This window comes from Triplophysa rosa, linkage group LG16 (assembly GCF_024868665.1).
Source record: "Triplophysa rosa linkage group LG16, Trosa_1v2, whole genome shotgun sequence".
Lineage (NCBI taxonomy): Eukaryota > Metazoa > Chordata > Actinopteri > Cypriniformes > Nemacheilidae > Triplophysa > Triplophysa rosa.
In genome coordinates this window covers 21489983-21515898 of record NC_079905.1, presented here as the reverse complement: position 1 = coordinate 21515898, position 25916 = coordinate 21489983, and the positions used below count along the sequence as shown (strand labels likewise).

Genomic DNA, 25916 nt, shown 5'->3' with positions numbered 1-25916 from the left:
CTGAATACTGCACGAATACAAATAGCCAAGTTATTTAATGTTGCTTTACCGTATTTAGTGTATAGGTTTTAGTATAAACCTCTTTCACATGAGTCGGAAACTACGTCAATTTCCCCTACAGATTAAATCCCATTGTAAAAGAATGCGATTTAATCTGGCGGGAACATTATTTATACGACATGTAATCCAGACACTCTTGTTAGACTTGGATAATGCTGTAACCGGAACATCGTTTACCCTGCGTCGAACGAACATCACTACCTCATGATTTCCCTTATGAATAGTCTCACTAAGCACTCTTTTGGGCGTTCATTTTGTAACATTGACCAGCTGTGCCTGGATACAGGTGATGATGATGAGGTCTCCATTTTCTATTGGTTAAAAAAACACTCATTTTCTCCAGTCAGTTAACGGTACTTGTTTTTGACGTCGAGCAAGACTTCGACGACGGAGCGATATAAACATTAGTAAAGTCACACAGTCTGAAGGCTCATGGACGCAGTTCTGTTCGGAGTGTTTCTTCATGTTGGGACTCTGCTGTCGGTTCAAGCGGGTAAATTGCGTTTAACGTTAGATGTTGCGTTGGTCAGAAAACGAAAGTAAAAGGTTAACGTTACGCGCTTCCTCTAAAACGTGTTTGGACTTGCATTGTGCGAAACGTTGAGTTTTACTATATTATGGCATGTATTGTTACATGTTATCTGAATGAAATGTACATAAATTGTCTACTTTAAAGAATATGTGTTAATAACTGATCAACATGGCAAATTCGGGCCGTAAACTGTAATGTGCGTCATACGGACCGCCTACTAAATTATATTTAACAGGATTATTTTGACAGTAACGTTATCTTATTTAAAAAGTCAAACCTATGAAAAAAGAACAAGTTATTAAAGAAGGGGAAGGTTCTGGATACTGGCTAAACAGACATTGTAAAAATAAGTTTGGCCAGTAGGCTATGACCTTATTTTTGTCCACACCAGTTGTAATTAAAATCCTGTCAGCATTTTTGACTTTTTTAACATTAGTTAAACTTTTTTTAGATGGCGTTTGAACTGATTCTGTTATTAAATGTTGTCTGTCACTCATAGCCTATCTGTATTACATTTTCATTTACCTTTTATTCTGTTTTTACAGAGACACATTCCCTGTACTACATGTACACAGTTTTGTCCAAACCTGTGAATCTGCCGGGCATCTATGAATTCACTGCTATGGGTTTACTGGATGACAGACAGATTGATTACTACAATAACAAGGAACAGAAAAAGATTCCTAAACAGCAGTGGATGAGAGAGAAAATGCCACCGGATTACTGGGAAAAAGGCACCCAATCCAGAAAGAGCAAAGAGCAGTGGTTTAATGTGAATGTCAACATTCTGATGGAGCGAATGAAACACAATAATTCCAGTGAGAAAGTTTAATGCTTAAAACTTTAGTTTAAAGTTTAGCATACATGTTATTTAAACTCATTTATGATGCCTGTTATTATTAGCTTAGCAACTTTGTCTCTTTGACTTGGTTTCAGATGTTCATGTTCTTCAGTGGAGACATGGTTGTGAAATTAAAGATGATGGAACTGTAGTGACATTTTCCAGAGGCATCGATCAGTACAGCTATGATGGCGACGACTTTCTTTCTTTTGACGATAAGGTTTCACAGTGGGTTGCTCCAGTTGATGCCGCTGTCGCCACCAAAGTGAAATGGGATAATGTGGCCATCCTAAACCAGTACACCAAGGGCTACCTGGAGAAAGAGTGTGTGGACTGGCTCAATAAATTCAGAGAATATGGACAAGAGCAACTTAAAAAAGTTTGTAAGTAAATGGATTTAAAAAACATGATTTTCAGCTTTCATAGTGCTGGAACTGATTCATAAACTGATTCTTGTGTTCTCAGCTCCACCAGAGGTTCATGTGTTTGCAAGAAAATCTCCCAGTGACAAAAACAAGCTGAAGCTCACCTGTCTGGCCACTGGCTTCTACCCTAAAGATGTGGAAGTGTTTATTAGGAAGTATCGCATGCGTGAAAAAGAGACGGAATCCTCAGGAGTCAGACCAAACCATGATGGAACATACCAGCTGCGAGAGAGTGTTGAGATCATGGAGAATGAAAAAGCAGATTATGATTGTTGTGTTTCCCACAGCACTCTAAAAGAAGTAATAGTCAAAGAATGGGGTGAGCTTACAGAAAGAAATGATTTAATGATTAAAGAATATGTGTAGAATGTCTCTTGATTCAAACCTAATAATCAAAGGAAAGTGTAATACATTTCAGCAGTTGCATGCTTCACAGACAGAAACTTTCGTTTGGATTTTTTACAGATGGAAAATGTCAAGACTGCAATGAAGGTGCTGCTCTGGCTATTGGTGTTGTGATCGGTATTGTGCTGACAGGAGCTGTTTGTGCGGCAGTAGGCATTGTTCTTTATAAGAAAAGAAAGTCAGGTCAGTAATACAACAGATATTACTTTTCCTGTTAAGAAACGGCTTAAGAATAAAGTGGCAGAGAAACATTATTATGAAAAAAATACTACTTTATTTTTTCGGTTAGGGGTGGGTGGTGGACCAGAATCTCATATGCAGTCATGGTAAAAACAAAGACAGACCATATTGCAAGATGTAAACACTGGTCCAGAAGCACGGTTTCAGTTTAGTTTACATTGATTAAGTCTTAAACTTCTGTTCACTTAAAATTTTAATTCAGTTGGAGATGTTCGGTTGGTTATATTTTAAATAATACTTGTTGTAGTGCATCTGGACCAGCGTTGTTTACATCTTGCAAAATGCCTTTTACAGAAGTAACTTTATTTCGAGTCATTCCTTTGTAGAATTGTTAGTATGCTTTGGAGTATTGTCCCATTGAAAGCATGTTTTGACACGATGCAGAATTCATAATCTGTGCAGTCCCTAAAATTAAGCAACCCCAAACAGGGTTACAGGTCAAATTTGGTCAGTCTCTTTGACCATTCTGAGCCATGATTAAAGGGATTTTTCAGAGACTAAACAAAATGACACCATGTTTTACTCGCCCTCAAGGCATCCTAGGTGTAATGATTTTCTGCTTTCAGATTAATACAGTCGGAGTTATAATACCGTTTATCCTTTTGCTTCCAAGCTTTAGAATGGGAGTGAATTGTGAATGAGATTTTAAAGCTTCACAAAGTGCATCCATCGATCAAAGAACTGCTCGACACCGCTCCATGGGGTTAATAAAGGCCTTTCGAAGTGAATTCATGCGTTTGTTTAAACGAAATACCCATATTTACAACTTTATAAACTGTAATGTTAAACTTTTGTTATCCCACGGCCGCACGTGCACGAGAGGGTGGCGTTCCGGCAAATGATGCAGGCGTGTCGTAAGTTCCGGTGACGAAAGCGGCAGCGTAGAGGAGACTGAAGGCTGGTTTGAGTTGACCCATACTAGCCTGCCACCGACTGGCGAGATCAGCCAATTGCAGGCGGGGGAGGAGTAAAAAGACGGCCGTCAGGTCGGACACTTCGTGCTTCCCGTAGGGAGCTGAACCTACAGCAGACCACGGGATATATTAATTTCTTTATCACTGGTTAAGTGAATGTGATAGGAATACCTATTTTTTCCATTAAAATCAGTACATAAAATGTGATACAAAAATCTAATTTGTGAGTAATCGTAACCGAGTGTGTCAGAATAGACACGCAACACATGTCACATATACACGTGAAGATTCCGGCCAATGAGAATAAAGTGTGTCGTCATCAAGGCTTTCGCAGCCGATTTTGAGCAACACGCCCTTTTCACGTGACGTCACGCATCTTCCGTTCTGCCGCGAAGCAGTGTATCGTTACTTCCGCTAGCACTCCAGTTCATAAGGTGGCCATAATGCACCTATAAGCTGGTTTGCCAACCGCCAGTAAAACTCAAGAAGTTACTTCCGCTAGCGCCTCAGAATGGACTTTACATATGGAAGGCCGTTTTATCAAAAATGTCTTTAGACGTAACTTGTACAGACGTTATACGCGTGGACGCGTTATTGCGCCTAAAGACGTAATTTCGTCTACAGACGTATTGGTTTTAGCCAATGGAAAGTCACAAAACGGAAAGATTTGCATAAAATTGATTAAGCATATAGTCGTGACTTCATTATTAGCGTAACCACGTGTCATTCATGAATTATACATATAAAGGTGATGCTCCCTCATGCGTGGCACTGCATATGGTCCTAGTAATGAATACGTCAGCGTATACGTGATTTTACGACAGGGGAGAAGAGGGCATTTCAAAATACAAGCGGTATAGACAGACCATCGAAAGCATGGCTTTGCGAAATTTTCTTAACAACTGCCGATGCGTTTTTCAAGAATGTGTGCATTTGTAAAATTATATGTATTATGCCGTCAACCCAATGGGCAACATGGGCTGCTGCCGAGAGTCCCGAACACTAAGGGATCCCGAGAGAGTTCTCATTTGCATTTTAACATTACACATATTTACATTAAACATAACACATATTTGTCCAGTATTATGCATATCCGAATCACTACGGACAGTACATGAAGATTAAAATCATGTTAAAAACACGAAAAATGTCAGAAAACCATTAAACGAGGAAGCTGCGTTTTTATTTTTTGTATGAAGCATAAATGATGTTTCATTAACAAAGTTCGGGAGAAGCCGAGCACATAATCATCTCGGCTGGTTCCCTATCAGCAATCCTATCAGCTCAAGCGAGAGTCCTTATAAATAAGACCAGAAATCTCACCTGCGCCATCTCTACAAGTAATTCAACACCCCTCCACCTCCCCGTCTCATCTCCCTGTTTCTGTAATTAAAATACAGCTTTCCTGTAGCTCAGTGGTAAGACCATTGCGTTAACAACGCAAGGTTGTGGGTTCGATCCCAGGGATTGCACATATGTATAGGATAAAGCAATGTAAGTCGCGTTGGATAAAAGCGTCTGCCAAATGCATAAATGTAATAACGTTGATTATATTTTAATGCTTTAATAAACGCGGCCATAAACTATATGTGAACTATATAAGTAATTGTAAGTTACTGGAATAAACTTTTTTAATGCATGGCAACAGCAAGTGGCTTTGTGTGACCCTCCGACCCAAAGTTTGAGATCCTTTGATATGACCATACTGCCAGTTAGTGTAGCTGGTTGATACATTTGGGCATGAGATTGCGGGTTCTCACACTCATTTCAAAATTAAATAATATCGATGGTTGGATTTAGTTTGCAATTTGGTTTATTTTTATCCTATGAGTCCTAATAAATGCAACTTCAACTATTTCTAAAGTGCTTATTTTATAAAGAAAGCCGCTACCTCACATAACGCAGTAAAGCAGTACTTGTATAGAGTGAATAATTGATTGTCGAACATCAATATTTATATATTTAATAGTTAGTTTTACATTATTTGATATAATTAATATTTATGTTTATCATATAAAATAACATGACAGGGATTTTATCATATAAGAGAGATTTATCTTCGTTCTTGGGTTTTTTCCTACATTTTTGCTGTCACACCATAGGACAAATTTGCATATTAATCATTTAATGATTATCGATTTAATCATTAAATTAAGCCTATCATTGCCATGTTTTAATAAAATAAGTATAACAGCCAACAGAAAAGAGTAGCAAAGATAAAATATCAGTAGGGTCTGCATTGCTGGATGTGACTCTTATTTTGACAACGGAGCCGCTAAGGTTTACGCGTCTACGTGCAATTACGCGTCCACGCGTCTAACGTCTGTAACGTGCAGAATTGCACGTAATTGCACGTAGGCTCCGTTGTCAAAATAAGAGTCACATCCAGCAATGCAGACCCTACTGATATTTTATTTTAGCTACACTTTCCTGTTGGCTGTTATAGTTATTAATGATACACTTAATTTAATGATTAAATCAATTATCATTAAACAAAGTATTTTAAGGGGGAAAAATAAAACAGTTGATTAATATGCAAATTTGTCCTATGGTGTGACGGCATAAATTTAGGAAAAAACCTAAGAACGAAGATAAATCTCTCTTATGCTATTTTATATGATAAAATCCCTGTTATGTTATTTTATATGATAAACATAAATATTAATAATATAAAAGAATGTAAATTTAACCAATTTATTCGTCAACTACCCGTATAACCAATATCCTGTGCTGTGATCAAAAAATAAAATGTTAAATATAACAGGGCTGCATTTCCCGACAATGTTGTCTTTTAGCGTGCTACGAAGACTCTAAAGCAGGCCCGGATTAACACAGTGTAGTGCCCTAGGGTGACCATATTTGAAGTGCCCCTCCCCAACTCGCATATTAGTGTAACTAGTGTTGTCACGATACTGGAATTTCTAACTTCGATACAATACCTAAAAAAATATCAATATTCGATACCATTTTCGATACCACGGGAAAAAACTTCCATAACAATAAGGCCCTAAATTTTTTACATTTTATTTAAAGTTAAATTGAACAAGATTAGACAATGAGGTATATTTTTACATTATTTATTAATTGTTAATCTAATGTTCATTTTACTAATACATTTATTATTTAAAATCAAAGTTGTATTTGTCAGTATTAATGGACCAGAGCTTATATAAATAGTTGTATTTTTTAACTAACATTTAAAAGAGATAAAAAAAATTGAACAAATGTCTTGCTCATTCTTTGTTCGTTAATGTTAGTTAATAGCCTACATTTATATGATTACACATTTTTAATTTGGCTTTTATTCACACTTAATCATTGATCAGCGCACATATAGACAGAAACGCAAACTTTAAACGCGAGAACTGTTGCGGAGACTTTACCCGCACCAGCATCATTTAAAACATCAACTTAACCAGAGCGAACGAGACGAGTGGATGAAATCATTGATGAGCGCACATAAAGACAGAAACGCGTGCATTAAACATGAGAACTGTTGCGGACTGTGTACTAACATAAACAACATATAACCAGGGCGAACGAGACGAGTGGATGAAATCATTGATGAGCGCACATAAAGACAGAAACGCGTGCATTAAACATGAGAACTGTTGCGGAGACTCTGTAAAAACATAAACAACATATAACCAGGGCGAATAAAACGAGTGGATGTAATGATTGATCAGCGCACATACATAGAGCGCGATGGTAAACATGGGAAGAGTAAACGAGCGTTCACCAAGCGCCAGATGTGTTACTGAGACTCTGCACTGGCCATCTTTTCTAACATTAACACTTTTTAACTGCCTCAAACAAGTCAAGTCTGTGAGAGGATGCGCTCTGTTGTCACTGTGTTCACGTGCAGTGTGTGTCAACTCACTGTCGGAAAAAAGAGAGTGAGCGGGAACGCGCAGCTGATATCGATACGTGGGACATGCGTATTAGAACCGTTTCAGATTTTTCAGTATCGATACATATCGAAATATCGATATTTTTGACAACACTAAGTGTAACATGAACATATCATACTAAATATGTTTATTTCCATCATAAATGGCATGTATGAGGACTACATGCAAAACCATACGTCTAAAAAACATTGCAAACATACCAACAGCTGAATTCAGCACCACAGAGAGCACATAAACGTAAAGCACACACACACAATGAACTTTACAAGCATCTCTAACTAACTAATTAACAGACAATAACCAATGTACACAAACGGTGATGTACAGAATCCTATCCAGAACAAAATCCACGCTGGAGATTTATATTTGTTGTACAGGACCTTAAATTTAGATTAACTTTCAACAAATTCATTCGGTACAGAGATTTAACTTTAACATATTTTTCTTGTAAACCAGCATCACATATTTGTCCAGAAATAATGGAAATCTTTAGCAGACTTTGTTCATGCAAAATCGTTAATTAAGTCCTCAACGTCTATTCCCTTGAATAATTCGGATTCAATAGCAAGCAGGGAGAGTGCAGACAGCCGCTTCTCTCTCATGGTTGTCCTGAGTTCATTCTTTACTCTTTTAAATTGAGAGAAAGATCTCTCGCCCTCGCAGTTGGTAACGGGAAGGGTTAAGAACAGTCTGAGTGCAACATGTAGTAATTTAGCAGACGCTTAGGGTCACGCAAAGCCACTTGCTGTTGCGATGCATTAAAAAAGTTTATTCCAGTAACTTACAATTACTTGTATAGTTCACACGTTTATTGCTTGGACACTGGATGCGCAAGCGGCGCATTTACAGCGCAAAGCATGTAGCTTATGGCCGTGTTTATTAAAACATTAAAATATAATCAACATTATTAATCACACTTCTTTGCATGAAAACACGTCAACATAATGGTATTTTTAAGTTTAGAAAATTTGTAAAGACTGCGATGTAAAGAAGCTTTTTTCCACATGGCCACTAGCGGGGTGAACTCTTAACAGTGATAAGGTGCTCCTGACCAACCTTTCAAACTATAACTTACGGTTAGGTATACTTAACTAAGGTTTCGGGGAAACACATATTAACGATAAGGTACAACTTAAGGTATAACTTAAGAACGACATAGCGTTAAGAAGGTTTCGGGAAACGCGGCTCAGATAATTCACACTGTAAAACTAATCAGGACACCACACAACACAATTTGTTCATTGTCGATTTATTTCTTGTCGAATATTTTTTGCCCCCCCATCTCTCTCTCTCTCTCTCTCTCTTTCTATCAGTCTCTATTAATTTTGTGCATATTATGTTTTAATGTACTTGAATGCTGTATGTTTCAGGATAAGTTAAGAAGGTTAAGTTAACCACAGGTTAAGTGGGTCAAGGACCAGGCAGACACGCACAGAGAACATCAGACTCAGAATATAAGATGTGCAGAAAATAAAACACAAGTAAAGGCCAAGACTCACAGACCAGAGACTAGGCAATGTATCATTGGAATGGAAACATTGCTTGATTTAGTGTCAATTTTAATGTCAGTTAATGACATTTATTAATGTAGTAAAGTTAGTAAACTATGCAAGTTATTTTACGGACTTATCTTTAAATGGGTTGATGTCAAATGGAGTTTAAGTGACATTTCCAGCAAAATTGTACAGGTCAATTTATACATTGTCATTATATGTTTGACGTAAATTTTACTTGGCCGATAATTGTTTACCTTTAACCAAAATTAAGTAAGGAATAATTGACGATGGGCCGTTCAATTATTGAAAGTTAATGCACACCCCGAGGTGGTAATGCGGCTACGACGCGAAGCGGAGTACACCTCGGGTGTGCATTAACTTTCGATAATTGAACGGACCGGAGTCAATTATTCCGCTTATACCACGGTCACAACACCACAATACGTTGTTCCGATACCACAAGACGTTGTTACGATGTTTTATCAAGACATTTGTATGGTATTTGTCCCGGAATGCACTTGCTGGTAGGACTAATTTCTTACGCATCTCATAAGGCGTTGCTTGAGTCTGCATATGCAGTTTTCCGAGAGCGAGAGGAAGACAGACAGTGCACATGCACACGCGTTTGATTCACTGAGAGTGAAAAGACAAGTATCTATATTAGGGCTGTCACGATTATTAAATAATCGTCTCATCGCGATTGTTTGACCTCATCGCGATGATTTCAGATCATTGCAATTATCGCACATCTCTATAGAAGACACTAGGGGGAGCTGTAGTGCATCTGCATATTGCATATTTTAGTGTATATATTGTTTCTAAAGCATGGTAATACTTGTAAAATGTACCACCACAACACAATCACTTAAAAAAAAACTAAAACATATACAAATTACCTGCAGTACAATTTAATATTATTTAAGCAAATCTCAGTGTGAAAACCAGTCTATCAAAATTTCATTAACACACAAGTAAAATTTTACTGTAGTCTTGCAAGTGAGAAAAAATTTGAAATCAAATTTTAATGGTGGCTTCAATTCACACCTGATCAATTTACTTCATTTACAAGTGTTTGGTGGTTGTATTATTGACAGGTAAAAGCCTAAACCTTAAATATATGATGACCCAATTTTTTCCGATGTATTTCCAAGAAAAAAACATAGTCTTGTATTCAGAACAATATGGTCGTTTCAATCGCTGAATCAAAAATGAATGAGAATTAAATGTCAAAGCTCAAAAATAGACAATTAATTGTCATAATCGCCAAAGCCCTAAAACAGACAATTAATCGCCATAATCGCAATGATTTATTAGACAATTAATCGTCAATCAAATTTCATAATCGTGACAGCCCTAATCTATATTTGATTTGTTTTCGTCGTATTTAACACCCCTGTCATATAAGAAAAGTATTAAGAGAAAAAAGTGACACGGAGGTTTCTGCGCCAGCTGCGGTTCTCGCACGCAGTGGCATAGAAAGCTTCCTGCTGTGTGTTTTAAGTCCCGTTTACCCATTCCACAGACGAATTTAAGATGTTGTTTTTGTTATTTTTGTGCTTCGTGTTTTATCTTTAACCCGCTGATTGTGTCATGTAGTTTGCCGTTACCTTTGATATATGCTTTAGTTTTTCGTCTGAACAGTCCTGTACAGTGCTCTCGCCTTTGTTGTTCAAATGTTCATGCTGTCCATAAATATTAATAGTTATTTCTTCTCAGACAATGGAATTTGCCTGTCACTTTGTCTGTTGTTAGATACGTATTCACTGGTGGACAGTAGGCTACATTTAAGTTAAACTGGGCGCAGTGATATGGAACTGTAATTCGGTCGACAAATCTGGAACTACTTCATAGGTGTGCGTTTAACTACAAAATAATGCACACCCGTCGAACGTTCGTCAGCCAATCAGAATGAAGCATTCAACAGCCCTGTGGTATAATGTAAAATAATTTACAATCACTTCTTTACTTCTTGAAAAGGTCTCCTACAAGTCATACTTTTACAAAGATTTTTTTGGCACTTAAGTCACTATCCTTAAGAACATTTCAGAGACTTTTTATGGGCCCTCACCTGTGTTTATGTTTGGGGAAATACCAGTAGATTCGCGCCATGCAAGTGGGAGCTAGTGTCACTTGGCCATTGCGGTGACTAAAAAATCTAGTTCATTACTTGCAGTAAGTTTCGATATCTTGTGTAGGCCTATTTTGGTAATGGAATTAATCTTACGTTTCATTCATATAATGAAAAATCAAGTTTTAGGCCTAAACTTTACTAGAAAGAATGAATGTGTATTTTCCCCATATTCCATTTAAAAGTATTTTGGTGGCTCTAGAAATAAACCTGTTTAGGTGGTTTCTGGAATGGAATTGTTTGAAATATACTGCATGTAGCCTAATACAATAAACATTTTTTATTAATAATTTTTTATATTTTTAAACATTTTTTAATAAAGTCTAGAGTTTTTTAACTGATTGACATAAGGACTATATTTCAGTAAACCGTGCAATTTAAACATAACTTCTGATGTGCATTCATGTTCATGGCATTTATAATAAATAAAGAGACGACCGTGAGCTTGATCTGCGCTGCATGACACTGGATGCAGCCGTCACGGGTGGGGTTAGGGCCTACTACATCCCTGAAATTAGTTTGCAGGGAGGGATGTCTGGGTTATAACCAGTCCCGCGTTTGGCTTTTGCAGACCTGGGATAACGCATTCTTAGATTGCTAGTGTGCCCGTTATATTTAATTAACTTGTAAATTAAATGCTTAATCAACCACTGTAAAACGAGCCCATTCTCATGAATGAAATGCGTATAAATAACACACGCTGTTGCAATATCGTTTAACTCTCCAAAACAACAGGTGTCAAATTTCCTGTTTATCAAATTAAAAATAACGAGAAATACACAATGCATCCCCTAAATGGCCTAAGATTAATCCTCAATTATAATGATATAATGATTAATCTTACAAATCAGAAACAGTTCAGCATTAAATCCGAACAATAGGTAGCCTATTCAATATTCATGAATAATTATTATTTTCTGTTCTGTTCTTTTTTCCAGAGCGCATCATAAATAAATAACATTTTCTGCGCTACAGGTTTTGCTTCTTGTTCTGGTGGTGTTAAAGTCTAAAGAGTTTTCGGTTTATTTGTTCAACACAACGCGCTTTTCTGCTTTAGTTTTTATTTATATAATAGGCTACAGATCAAAACCAAATAGACATGGAGATGACATAGAAACATCAATGGATTTATATGTGGTGTAGCCTATGGTGGTTAGAAATCATGCTTGAGGTCCCATAGTAAAACAAAAACTTTTTTTGTAATTTTTCATGTTAATAACGTTCCAAATCCGTTATCTTGTTTACACTAAATCCAGAAATGCATCCCCGGCTACTTTGCTGCCCAGGAAAAGCAAAAGCGAGCGAGATAAAACCATAATATTTCAAATTGTGTGTCCTCATACTACATTTACATAAACGAATATTGGAATAGTTTCATGAGCTTAAATCTTCGAAAATAATATGAAAAAATCTGCCAATCCCTATAGCCTAGTAATTATGTTCAAGATTGCAGAAGCCCGCGCATCAGTGTGCCCTTTCTTAAGTTACACTTATTTTCCTCCTGTGTTTTTTTCCTGTAAAGCGGCATTGAAACACTTGGAACATTACAAAAAAGCAATATATAGACCTTAATTGAACAAGTTAAAAAGCAGTAGCAGCAGTTTTTCCTTTACATATTTTAATGTGGGTCTACAATACTATAACCCAATGAAATTGGTTGAGAAATGTAAACGTTATTATGCTTCATACAAAAAATAAAAAACGCAGCTTCCTTGTTTACTGGTTTTCTGACATTTTTCGTGTTTAAACTTTAAACTGTTCGTCGTGATTCGGATATGCATAATACTGGACAAAAATGTGTTATGTGTAATGTTAAAATGCAAATGAGAACTCTCTCGGGATCCCTTAGTGTTCGGGACTCTCGGCAGCAGCCCATGTTGCCCATTGGGTTGACGGCATAATACATATAATTTTACAAATGCACACATTCTTGAAAAACGCGTCGGCAGTTGTTAAGAAAATATCGCAAAGCCATGCATTCGATGGTCTGTCTATACCGCTTGTATTTTGAAATGCCCTCTTCTCCCCTGTCGTAAAATCACGTATACGCTGACGTATTCGGAACTAGGACCATATGCAGTGCCACGCATGAGGGAGCATCACGTTTATATGTATAATTCATGAATGACACGTGGTTACGCTAATGATGACGTCACGACTATGTTTAATCAATTTTATGCAAATCTTTCCGTTTTGTGACTTTCCATTGGCTAAAACCAATACTTCTGTAGATGAAATTACGTCTTTAGGCGCAAAAACGCGTCCACGCGTTATGTCGTCTGTACACGTAACGTCTAAAGACATTTTTGATCAAACGGCCTTCCATAACTTGAGAGCGCGTGCACGCAACAGGAAGTAAGATCGCAAGTCTGTCCCATGTCTTAAAAACGCCAAAGTGCAGTGCCCTTAACGCACACTAATCCCACACTATCTTGAATACCGCTTTGGAGGGGTATTCAGAGCTAAATGTATCCCATCATGCACCACGTTCTGGATATAAATCATGAGACTTTTTGCCCGGGTCTCGCGGAAAGCTTTCTAGTGCAAGTTATACTACTAAGTAGGCTAAGGTTATATCTTTATTTATTCTTTGTTTGGCTAACATGTGTTTTTCTTTTGTTTTTGGGGGGGTACAGCTGCTTTGAAACAATACAAATAAAGCACTATAAAAATAAATCTGACTTGATTTAACTTAACTTGTAGGAAAATGTAAAGTGTTGCACATTTTATTGGTAAAAACTCCGGAGATAGGTTATGTATTTTGTAAAACTGCTTTTTATCACATAATTAGAAACACCACATTAATTACATGTTTGTATTTGCTAAGTGTGTCCCATCGGGTAAGAAATACTACAGTACATGCTGACTTGGGATCTTCACGCCCACTAGAACACTTGGACCAAAAACAGGAAATACATCATGAAAGTAGTCAAGTGGTCAAGTGCAAAGACTGCAAGTGGGAGTATTTGGACGCAGCCAGCAAAGGAAAATGAAAAATGCAGCGTTGTCACTGGGACTTACGCACGGCCGAGGGATAACAAATGTTAGACATTACAGTTTATAACGCACTAAATATGGGTATTTCGTTTAAACAAACGCATCGATTCACTTCTGAAGGCCTTTTTTAACCCCATGGAGCGGTGTCGAGCAGTTCTTTGATCGATGGATGCACTTTGTGAAGCTTCAATATGTCATACCACAATTCACTCCCATTCTAAAGCTTGTAAGAAAAAGCATACTGTAAATGGTATTATAACTCTGACTGTATTCGTTTGAAAGAAGACAGTCAGATACACCTAGGATGCCTTGAGGGTGAGTAAAACCTGGTTTCATTTTGTTTTGCCTGTGAAATATCCCTTAAAATTTTAATTAATGTAACAGTTTTTTTACTGCCTCCAAGTCATCTGTGTGTTTTTGTTGTAAAAGTTACTACATTATGTCAATTGTATGTATTAGGTACATTACCTTTATTATAAGACCATAACGTGTTATTATTTTTCACATGACTGTAATTTGCCTCACATCAAGTAACACAAAATACATGTTAAAAATGGAAGACCCAAAACAGTAAGTCTGTCAGGTCCACTACCAAAAATGATTGACAATTAGCTTAAAGTTTAGATTGGCGGTATGGTTCTGTTCTGGTCAAAAACTCCCTGCCAATCCATGCAGCCAGCATGAATAAGAGCAGGGAGCGTAACGATAACTTCCCTTAGGGTAAACAGAACAGAACAACAGATGTCATTAGTTCTTAGAGACATTCAAGTGTAACACATCACAGTATGTAAAGTAATTGAGACTTATGCAAAGGAAAAACAGAAATCAAGTCCCGATTGTAAATGTGAAGTGGAGCTGGGGATGGAGGAGGGTAATTTGCTCCTGAGCAATGCGATAAGCTGCTGTTAGCTGTGATACGGAAAGCTGTGATAGCGTCATATTTCTATAGGTAGATGAGGATCAGCTGATGCGAGCTTGACTCACTTGACCTACCAGAACTAACGCTATACGCTTGATAAATTAAAATAAATATAGCAAGCAGCAATCATTCAGGTGGGAATTATAAATCCAAAACGAAGGGTACACTAACACAGATGCAGAAATGACATACTTAAAGCCACAATATGGAAGAATTTTGTTATGAAATATCCAAAAATCACTTGCACAGTGTGATATATTGCATGCAGTTGTGTACTTACATTATCCCAAATGTTCCCAAGAATGTGCAAATCCAGAGAAATTCCTATTTAAAATAATGGCCCGTCCCTTGTATTTGTCGCATTTTAGTGACTTAATATCCGCTGCTCCGCACTACCCTCAGTTTCCGGTTGTAGAAACTACGGCAACACGCAAATGCGGAAGTGCTTATACAGCATCTGGGACGCAGCGTCTGTTGTTCTGTTATTATGGATTACGATTACTCTTTGGCGAGTAAAGGAAACCCAAAAAAGTGTAAACGTAGGCCAAACGAGGCAAGCAGGCTTATGGACAAACAAAGAAATAAAACAAGGATTAATATCGGCGTAGCGTTTTCTAAATGGAGAGAGCTTCGTGACCAACTTGGACTCGACAGTTATGAATGCAGTTACCCTATGAAATACAGCATATGTCGCACAAAAATATGTAACCAATAAAGTTACTTGTAAATGGAATCGCTCTTGCGGTACTTCGATGTCATCCGCGTGTCGATTCTAGCGGTGCCACATGTAGTCAAACACACCTATCTACTCAGAAATTGCTATCATCGTAACATTCAAAATTAGAAACATTAGAAATTGCTATCATCGTACACAAGAAATTGCAGTCATCGTAATGAATTAGCTTGCAAGAAACGTGGACTGTAATGCTACGTTAGCCCGCGACTGATATTGGACTTTGTCAATTGATTTGGTAGCGTAATGCTACACAGTTTTACCCGTTTAAAACAGTCATACAGTCGTCGTTTAAAAAGTAAATTGGAACGAACCCACAGCATTTACAAGTAACGTTATTGGCTACATATTTTTGTGCGACATATGCTGTATTTCATAGGGTAACTGCATTCATAACTATTCAAATAATCTGTGCATGAGTATTTCGTGTACAATAAAAAAAACGTGCTTACCTGCCTATTAAAACACACGCGAGAGCGGAGTCTCTGTTGAGTCCAAGTTGGTCGCGAAGCTCTCTCCATTTAGAAAATGCCACGCCGATATTAATCCTTGTTTTATTCCTTGTTTGTCCATAAGCCTGCTTGCCTCGTTTGGCCTACTTCACACTTTTGCTGATGTCCCAGATGCTGTATAAGCACTTCCGCATTTGCGTGTTGCCATAGTTTCTACAAGGGTAGTGCGGAGCAGCGGATATTAAGTCATTGATATGCGACAAATACAAGGGAGACAAGGGACGGGCCATTATTTTAAATAGGAATTTCTCTGGATTTGCACATTCTTGGGAACATTTGGGATAATGTAAGTACACAAATGCATGAAATATATCACACTGTGCAAGTGATTTTTGGATATTTCATAACAAAATTCGTCCATATTGTGACTTTAAAACTAAACCACAACAACGTATCAATTTTTTATATTCTCTAGGTTCACAGGGAAAGGAGAACAATGGAGTACAAGTACCACTCCAGAACACAGGTAATGTGACTTTTTTAATATGAGTTTTCTACTGATGCCTCCAGAAATGATTTTGGTTGGCTGCATTTGACTGATTTTGCATTTTGATTACAATGGCATGTATTAAAAATAACATTTCAATCAAGAAATCACTCGAATGGATCCTGCTGCAGGAGAAAGTGTTGTATACTGGCTCCAAAATAATCTTTTTGCAACACAAATTTAATAAAATTACTTGCTAGAATATGTCTTAACAGCCATATAACTACAACTATACATTTTAATTCACATATACCAAAAAGATTATTTTGCATTTCATCACTCTCCTTCCAAAACCTTGTATCTCCATATTTCCTCATTTTTAAAATTTGTTTATTGTGTCACACATACATGTAAAACGAGCGAGTCTCCCAGAAAAACTTTACCTAAAACTCTGTAAAACTTCACCTGTGACAAAAAGGTAAAGATGTAAATGTTAACGGCTTCTGTCACCACTGAGGCATGGAGTAATGCATACAATGAATGTTTGATTTTACTTCTAGAAACTTGCTGTTTTATTTCAGTATTATGTGCACATTCCATTTATGTTTGTGATTTGCTGAAATGTTATTTCTATTCTTTTTCCTCAGTATGTGCCTAGTGCCGCTTGTGAATGGTAAGATTTCACAAATATTAAGTGTCGGTTTTGGTATTTCAGTGTTTGATCAGTATGATGCCATAGTGACATTTCAATGTGATATTAATCATAGATTCAATATGTCCCACAGGAAGGAAGGAAAAAAGGCACGTTGTGCTCTCTCCTGCTGTTTTGCCATTTCAGAAGACTCACAAAAACATCCTTTGTTGGATCTGTTGCACTTTTTGTTTGAGCTTTTTTTCCCTGAATTAACCCTACAGGCCTGAATGTAATGTCAGTGTTTAAAGCCGTTAAGAGCATTTACCATAGAAGAGCTTCAGCTGGCTATCTTTAACTGTAAAGTAAAAATGAAGTGTTGGAATTACTGAGTGAATTGAAAAACAATCTTACTACATGAGTTGTAAATTAGTGCATCGGAATATACAACCCAGTCTCAAGGCAGTTCGTGGCTTAGGCAGGAAATTTGGAATCTATTGATTGTGTTCATGGACATGAATTCTAATTCACAAACCGTGTGTGTATGTACATTTATATATTTATAACCTGATATCAAAAGAAGTCGTAAATATTTTAGGAGGTTGCTAACCAACATCTTACCTCACCCCAAACCCTAAAATCACATCCGCAAAGGCTAATTTGTTTAAAAACGCAAGTTTCACGAGGTGGCAAATCAATGATAAATGGCTACTCTAAACCCGCCCCTAAATCTAACGTCACAGTGGCAAAGTCAAATCATTACAAAACATCCAAATGAAATCGTAGGAAACAGGAATTCACACGAATGAGCCACCTTGTAAAATAGATATGAATTCCCATCAGATTGCATTGATATATATTTATACATATGAAAGATATGGCGTATTAAAATATGTTAGGCTGAAAGTCGTGCTGACTGACATGAAAAAAGGGGGAAATTCGTGTCACGAACACAAATGAATATATTACAGTTTGTGACACTGTCACGAATTCCCTTGAGACTGTGTTGAAATATAAATTAAACAACTTAATGTATCATTTCAAAATCTGAAGCCCTTTTATCTATCTATACCTCATTCTGATAAGTCTACATCGTTGCAGGACCTGCTAAACCTGCTTGTTAAATTCTTTTAATTTCGCCTGTCAAGAGATCTTGGATAAAGTTGTGCCTGTTAAAGAGTACATATTATGAGATCATGTAAATTACATTTCATGTAGTGTGTAATGTTGCCGTGTGTGAATGTAAGCAGTCTGGCAAGTTGTAAAGCCGAAGGTGAATGAATAACAAAGTTATTGGCTTGTAAAAAATGGAGTCGACTCTGAATCACGCAAACGAGTCGTCCCTAGTCCGATTCGCGATCCGCCGCGGATTTACGTCCCTACATATAGTCCCCGCCTACATTTTGCTAGGACTGCCCGCGAAAACTTCACTCTTCTCAATCGCGGTAGACCAATCATAGCAGACTAGACCAAACTCACCAATCAGATCAGAGTAGGCTAGCGGAAAGGAGGGGATTAGATGGATAATTCGCTGAACGAATCATTTGAGAGTCAGTCAAGAAGTAAGGTAAGAAAAACGGCCTATTATAACAAAATAATAGTGTTTTGCCATATCTGTAAAATCCTCATCAAGCATGGACATTTTTAAAAAGGACTTAGAAATGTACTTGTTTTATCAGGCTTTCGGCATTTGATTGGTCAGGACACATGGCTTTTATTTTATGTTTTGTTCCTATGTTTTATGTTTCTTTTATCTTTATTATACAGTATACTGCTTGTGTACAGCACTTTTTATGGTTTTGAAAGTGCTTTATAAATAAAGGTTGAGTAATGCTCTACAACAGGCAAAATACAAAACTACACTGACACAGAAAAATAGCTTTTCTATGAATTAGAGCACAGTTGAGTCAACTCGGTGTAGTTACTGAATTTTGGGCCATACAAAATGTATTCAGTCAAACCACTATATACAGTAAGAGTGTTTATTTAATTTAGGTCACAGCATTTCATTTGTTATCAAGCAAGTTGTGTTACAGCGTGTTATACTTTTTACCTTTGTGGATGCTTTTAAGCTTTGAAATTATATTTGAAAATGGTTATTTATATATCACCATTAGTGCATAGTTTGTTCTTAATTTGACTTTGAAATAACAAAATACAGTCTCATCGCAATGTATAATGAAACTCTTGTGTGGACAGCAAATTTAACCACAACATTGGACAGTGTTTGACAGTGTCCTATACACAAAAAAAAGGATTTTTGCTACTTGCTAAGAAATTTAAATAATGTGAAATCGCAAAAATGTTCATGTTCAGTCATGTAACTTAATCCATTCATGTTAAAAGTACATGAATGATTTGTGTTGTGTTAAAATATAATTGTTTAAACTGGGCAGAGGATAAATATTTCCAATCATGCTTTGCATAAGGCCGCATTTGGAGAGTATGTTTTGTGTTTTTCAGTAAAGAGAAAGCGTTGAGATTTAGAAGAGTTTATTATATTTTAAAAATTTGTGGTTACCATTGTTTATAAGAGTGTAGGGCCTTTGGTAAGGTAGTGGGCGGATACATTTTCAATTAGAATTTCAATTAAGCTCTGTTAAAAATATTCCAGTTTAGAACTTTAAATCAAAATTTGAAACTTGAATGTAAAAATCATGTTTGTTTAACAAACATAAATTGGGCGACTTGAACATAAATTATGCTAAGCAATCATTATGTGCAAACGATGTGCATATTTTTTTTTGTTAATCCAACAGATTTTGTTTCCGTCTGCCCTGCTCAAATAAATTTCAAGCTGTCATGCTTATGTTGTTGCTGTATTGTTTCTTTTAAATTATGTACTGAATTGTGTTGTTTGGAGTAATGTTTTAACTTCGGATAGAAAACAAGTGGCAGATCACTAATGAACTTCAGATAAAGAAAATCACTAAACATCAAAAATATTTGTTAGGCCTATTTGTTAACACATATAATAGCAAATGTATTTCCTAACGTATTTGAGCAATATGTTTTTACAAAAATGTATTAGTAAATGCTGTAGAAGTATTAAACATTGTTATTAAATGGTAACGTTGACATTAAGTAATGTTAACATATACCATGACTTCAATCGATCATAGGTTTTTACTGTTATTTTATGGCATTTTATTGTATTTCATGACTCTGGTATATAACCATTTTGCTGTTGTAGCACTTTGAGTATAAATGAAATGCATTATAAAAAGTAGTAATATTATTATTATTTAGTAGTTGTCATTCCATCTCTGGGTGAGTTATAAGGTTGGACATTTTTTACATTGGTTAAAATAGCTTCTGCCTCTTCCTCCACCAGTTTCCTGTTATTGACATTTTAGCAGCAAGGCTTTAGAAAAAAAGGACACACCAACATTGCAGTTAAGTCAAACAGTCTGAAGGTTGAAAATTATGCACGAAGCTGTCATCATGAAGCATTTTATCTGGCTCTGTATTTTTCCTCATTTTTTTCCTCAAAATCAAGACTCATAAACGAATTGGATATGTCCAACTCTAAATTCTTAATCACATAAGATAAGCTTTACAAGATAACCACACCAGTGACCTCACATCAATTAAAATCTATATTGAAGTGTGAAGTTGCAACTAACTATATACATACTTTAGTTAGTATATCATACATCGACAGCCAACCCCACCCACATCCAAGTGTGACATCAGATCATTTTGTCATCATTTGCTCATCCTCCAGTTTTTACAAACCTGTATATTTCTTTGTTGTGCTAAACAAAAATGAAGATATTTTAATGAAAGTATGTAAATAAGCAGTTTTGGGTCACCATTGACTCCCATTGTAGGACAAAAGACTACTATGGGAGTCAATGGTGACCCAAAATGGCTTTGTTTAATTCTAAATTAGAAGCTGCAGACGAATTCACAAAAATAAATCAACAGACATAAACACTGTGCAAATTTACACAAACCTACAAATTCAGATTTGCAGTACAAGCTCTCAAATCTGTCACTACAGTCAATGTGCCTTGAGTTGTGTTTCTTCTTTTGCAATATACCTGTTGTAAAACTTGTGCACTTGTCAACATAGGCAAGAGAGAGAGAGTACTGTATGTGTGTTCGACCTCATGTGGCGCATGCACAGACCATTTGCCGAGACTTGCCGCTTGCAGTTGTGTGAGGAGTTAAAAAAAGGAGCAGTCAAATCGGACACCTGCAGCTTTCTGTAGTGAGGTCTGTGGTGTGCTTATTTTTTCAATTTCGAATGAAGTTGATTGGATAATACATTTGTCTAATAAAAAGTAATTATAATAATAATTAAAAAGTAGTAACACTTTATACTTAATGGGTCTCAGTCATGAAACATGCGGAAGTCATTTTCGGATACATGAAATTTGCACCTGCTCCCAATCACGTGTATGGTGCGTATAAAACATTCAAACGTTCTGTATTCTTTTAGACAGACTGGTGAGACTGCATTTTGATGCACTATGTATCATAATGATATTTCACTAGTTTCTTTAACCTTTCTTGTTTAATTTTTTCTTTAACTTGGGGTAAAATGCAGAACTCGTCACTGTCCCTTTTTACACGGCCGTCCAGTCACAGTAGAGGAGAGGCGGGACAAACACTACATTGACCAACCATCATACGTGTACAACACAACAATGGAAAAGTCAATATTATTGGTTACTGCATTTTTATATGCAGTAATATTCTTCAAAGCGAGATACTAGTAACATGTAACTGCCGTGGAAATTCCAAATCACAGCAACCAACGCGTCTATGGAAAAACGAGCAGTGCCTCCAAAGCGTTCTCAAGCGCCACCAGCTGGTCATTTTCAGAAGAGCACCAGGTATTATCTCAGCTTGCTAAAAATGCTTTGGTAGACACAGTTTAATGTATTAATTTGTTGTTAGGCATATAGCCTATATCTCTTGTGCATTTATGCAATGTAATAGCCAAACCTGAGACTGGAGTCCAGAGGATTCTACAGCATTCATAGATACGTAATTTGCGTAGCAGTAATTCATAGGCGGGGATTATGCTAATTGTGAATAAGCGTGCATGTTTACGTCACCCTGTTTACGAGTGATTGGAATTAATTAACATACACACATTTTACTATCAAATCTGACGATTACGAAGTATTTGTGAACCCGGAGGAAAGTTTTCGGGAAGGTCCGTTTTACGCGCAAATTACTCTGATTTTACGAATGTTTCATGAATGAGGCCCAATATGCGTATGTGCTGCTTAATATTGTGTTCCCCCCAAAAAGGTAAATAAGCCTTTACATGCCAAAACCAATAGTTGGGTCTGTATTCTTTTCATTTTTATTTTATTAAATGACACAATATAACATTTTACTATCATATGAACACAGTTTTAGCTCTTTAACAGCATGTGCCATTCTCCATAAAATCTGCATTAAGGATGGTGACATAATGGCCTAGAGGAGAAGCATGAGGAGGAGTTGATGGGATGATGGGCCACGGTGGAGACAAGGGATCCTGGAGCCAAGGTGGAGACGATAGGTCAAAGGGCCGATGTGGAGGCTGAAGGTGGAGACGGAGTATCCTCCAACCATGAGGTAGCTGGCAAGTGGAGATCCCTGAGCTGAGGTGTCTTCATCGGCCAGCCAACCCTGTGCCGATGGACTGGCTGGCGCAGACAGAGGAGGAGGGAGGCTGGGCGGGACCCTCCTTGAGGCTGTTGATGAGGAGCTGGCTGATGAAGGAGGGCTAGGCGGCACCAGCTGGGACGAAGGGGGTTGGGTTTCAGCGGAGAAGGGAGAAGCCAGAATTAACTGTCTTATATCAGACAGTAGCTCACCCTCAGCGGTGGAAGTGTAGTATAGGCTGAGCCTTCCTCCATGCAAGTACTCTCATGGCTATATGGTGTTGTCACCTCACGCACCTGGTCAGACGCATCTTGAGGCTCTGGTGATGATCTGCTCGTGTATGCGATGGCTTGTTGATCGCGGCGGGCCCGGGCTCTCCATCTGTGGTGGGCTCAGACAGACGCTTCCTACTCCGTGATAGTGGCGGCTGGCCAGGCTCTGGATTGGGAATGGGGCTGGAGATGTCTTCTGCAGGGCAGACGGAAAAACAGTCCATTTTTCTCCCGCACCCACTCCACAAATTGAAACAGGACATCTGTATCGATACCAGTGGTGGACAGTAACGAAGTAAATTTACCTGAGTACTGTACTTAAGTACACTTTTTGAGTATCTGTACTTTACTTGAGTATTATTTTTTCTGAGTACTTGTACTTTAACTTCACTACATTTGAAAGACAAATATCATACTTTTTACTCCACTACATTTATAAAAAGGTCCAAAAGTAGAAAATGGTTTCTATGCAGCGGGTTTTCCTGTGTGCGCAATTTATCTGGCTTGCGATCTGCCAGGACCTTTTACTGTTGCCAAGTATTTCAGTATTTCTAAGCTCGCGTTTTTCCGGCAAGCTTTGAATGGCCATTTGGCAGATTTTTTTAACGCAAATCTGGCAACTCTGGGATCTTACCCGCTAAACTAATGTAAACGTACGCGCTGCTACACCATTGATAGCGCTCTAAAAAGGCAAATAGAACAATAAAAGACGAAAAAGGCACATGTTAAAGTGTGGTGTAATCATCTGTGGGTTACGATCAGTCAAAGATCGTAGAAACATTGTCATGAAAATGATCGGCATAACGGCTAAACGATAAATAAGCATCACATACACCTTGTGCTACGCGTGCGTGTTAACTTCTGATCTGCTGCTGTATCATTTAAAGCGATTTGGAAAATGAATGATGTTTTTACTGAAGTAACTATAGTTGAAGTATTCCTGTTGAAATAAAAACAATAGAACCCTGCCCAAAATACAACATAAAATGTAATGGATTTAATGGTTATAATGGGACTTGTACTATGGATACTTGTTGTCTACTTGTATGTGATGGATTCTATTGATGGGATGGTAAATCCTATTGGAATAAAACCCAAAACACACTACAAAGAGGAATTTAATTTAAAAATCTCATTCTAATTAAAAAAATCATTGTTTTTTTCAGCAGGGATGGTATTTGCAGTAAAACCACAGTATCCACAAATTTACCATTTTCTAAATATAGGAACCATACTCCAATTAATAATCTTTAGTAAAACCACAGCAACTAAACATACCATAGTTTCATTATACTAGCTATAGTTTATGTTTGTAGTTAAATTATGGTAATACAAATGGTAATAAATCCAACAAACACATGGCTTCTACACTTTACTATTTACAAGAACCTTACTACATACTGGCAAATTGCTGCTAAAACTGGTAAAGGGAATATACAAAATAAAAGAACACTGCTCATAAATACATATAGGCCTAGGGGGCTAATGAGGATAATTAGGCTAAATGATCATACAGGATTATATCTAAACTAAACATATATGCGCTAAACATATAAAACTCTTAAAGGAGTTGCTCACTGCAAAATTTGCCTCCATTGACTTTCCATAGTAGGAATAAAAACTACTATGGAAAGTCAATGGGGGCAAATGTTGAAGTGAACTACTCCTTTATACCACTGATACTGTGAGCTACTCTGTGTATTCAGTAGGTTGCTTCAGAGGCATAAGGTATACGACAATAAAACAATGCACAACTGACATAAAGGAAATTTACTTTTAATACTTGAGTACTTTTAAAAGCACGTACTTCTGTACTTTTACTTAAGTAAGAATCTGTCTTTACAACTTTTACTTGTAGTGGAGTAATATTTGACCAGTAGTATCTGTACTTTCACTCAAGTAAGGAAGTTGTGTACTTCGTCCACCTCTGATCGATACCCAGCCCTATTATGTATTGTCTACATTGCATTGATATTTGGGATTTAGCCTTTGCCAATGTGTGTGTGTGTGTGTGTGTGTGCTGAAGTCACCGAACATTATATAAGCACAGGTTTAACCGTTTTGTTTCTATTCTTCTGTCTTTAACGTAAGACCTACCGACACACTTCCAGAGCAGCTGTGAATAGTAAATATTTTCTCACAAATATATGAACTTCCAGTTTTCAACAATATGATCCTATAGTGACATCTCAGTGTGGTGTTAATTATAGTTTATTTATTGCACAGTGAGCGGTAAAGAGAAGTATCCTGCACCAAAGAACAAAGCTTCACAAAAGCACTCCCCACAGGATCTGTTATGGACATACAGGCATTTGGTCATTATGCATGCGTTTCAGGCAAAAAAATTGGTTAAAATGACTGGGATTACTCAACAGCACAAAAAAGGTTCATTACATGTGACAAACAACAAATGTGCGACTTTTCACACAATAGTTTGATAGTTTTGTTTTTGAATATTTTGATATTCACCTTATCAGAAGCTTTGCCCACCCTGCCTCCACCCGGAGCCGTTGAGAGAGAGGGATCCGTGAACCGCCATTGCTGTGATAAAACTGTTCCATCGCAGTGAACGGACTTGGGCGTCTCTGCGTCAGAGTTCTGCACGGTACTGTTTGATAAACCGGCACCCGCAGTAATTCAAAGAACACCCGACATCGGACAGTAGCACTAATTCAATTCCGTATCCGACCCTACCCGTTTGACAAAAATGCCGCGACCCGAACCGCACCCACATTACATCTAGGGGAGACCGGGGATGGTTGTAAGATTTTTTGCATTTCTGTCTGCATCTTGGAGTTTTTTTAGCCAGTGCATTCAAAATTCAAATCAAACTAGTTTCAAGTGTCTGCTATTAAATGACATA

The 25916-nt window shown here is 37.2% G+C and overlaps 1 protein-coding gene across 1 annotated transcript; it reads left to right on the top strand.

Moving 5' to 3' along the window:
* The first annotated feature begins 389 nt into the window (after nucleotides 1-389).
* Nucleotides 390-19980, top strand: LOC130566730 (patr class I histocompatibility antigen, alpha chain E-like). The gene is made up of 8 exons (XM_057354426.1): nucleotides 390-553; nucleotides 1138-1410; nucleotides 1529-1816; nucleotides 1899-2177; nucleotides 2324-2446; nucleotides 16529-16579; nucleotides 17188-17213; nucleotides 17326-19980. The coding sequence occupies exons 1-7, from the start codon at nucleotides 493-495 to the stop codon at nucleotides 17196-17198; spliced, it is 1086 nt and encodes a 361-aa protein (XP_057210409.1). The 5' UTR covers nucleotides 390-492; the 3' UTR covers nucleotides 17199-17213; nucleotides 17326-19980.
* The last annotated feature ends 5936 nt before the right edge of the window (nucleotides 19981-25916 follow it).

Excerpts from the sequence above, each read along its gene's own strand:
- LOC130566730 (XM_057354426.1), top strand. The coding sequence starts at position 493 with ATGGACGCAGTTCTGTTCGGAGTGTTTCTTCATGTTGGGACTCTGCTG. Across the intron at positions 1,411-1,528 it reads AATGAAACACAATAATTCCA|ATGTTCATGTTCTTCAGTGG; the intron begins GTGAGAAAGTTT and ends ACTTGGTTTCAG. Across the intron at positions 1,817-1,898 it reads AGAGCAACTTAAAAAAGTTT|CTCCACCAGAGGTTCATGTG; the intron begins GTAAGTAAATGG and ends TTGTGTTCTCAG.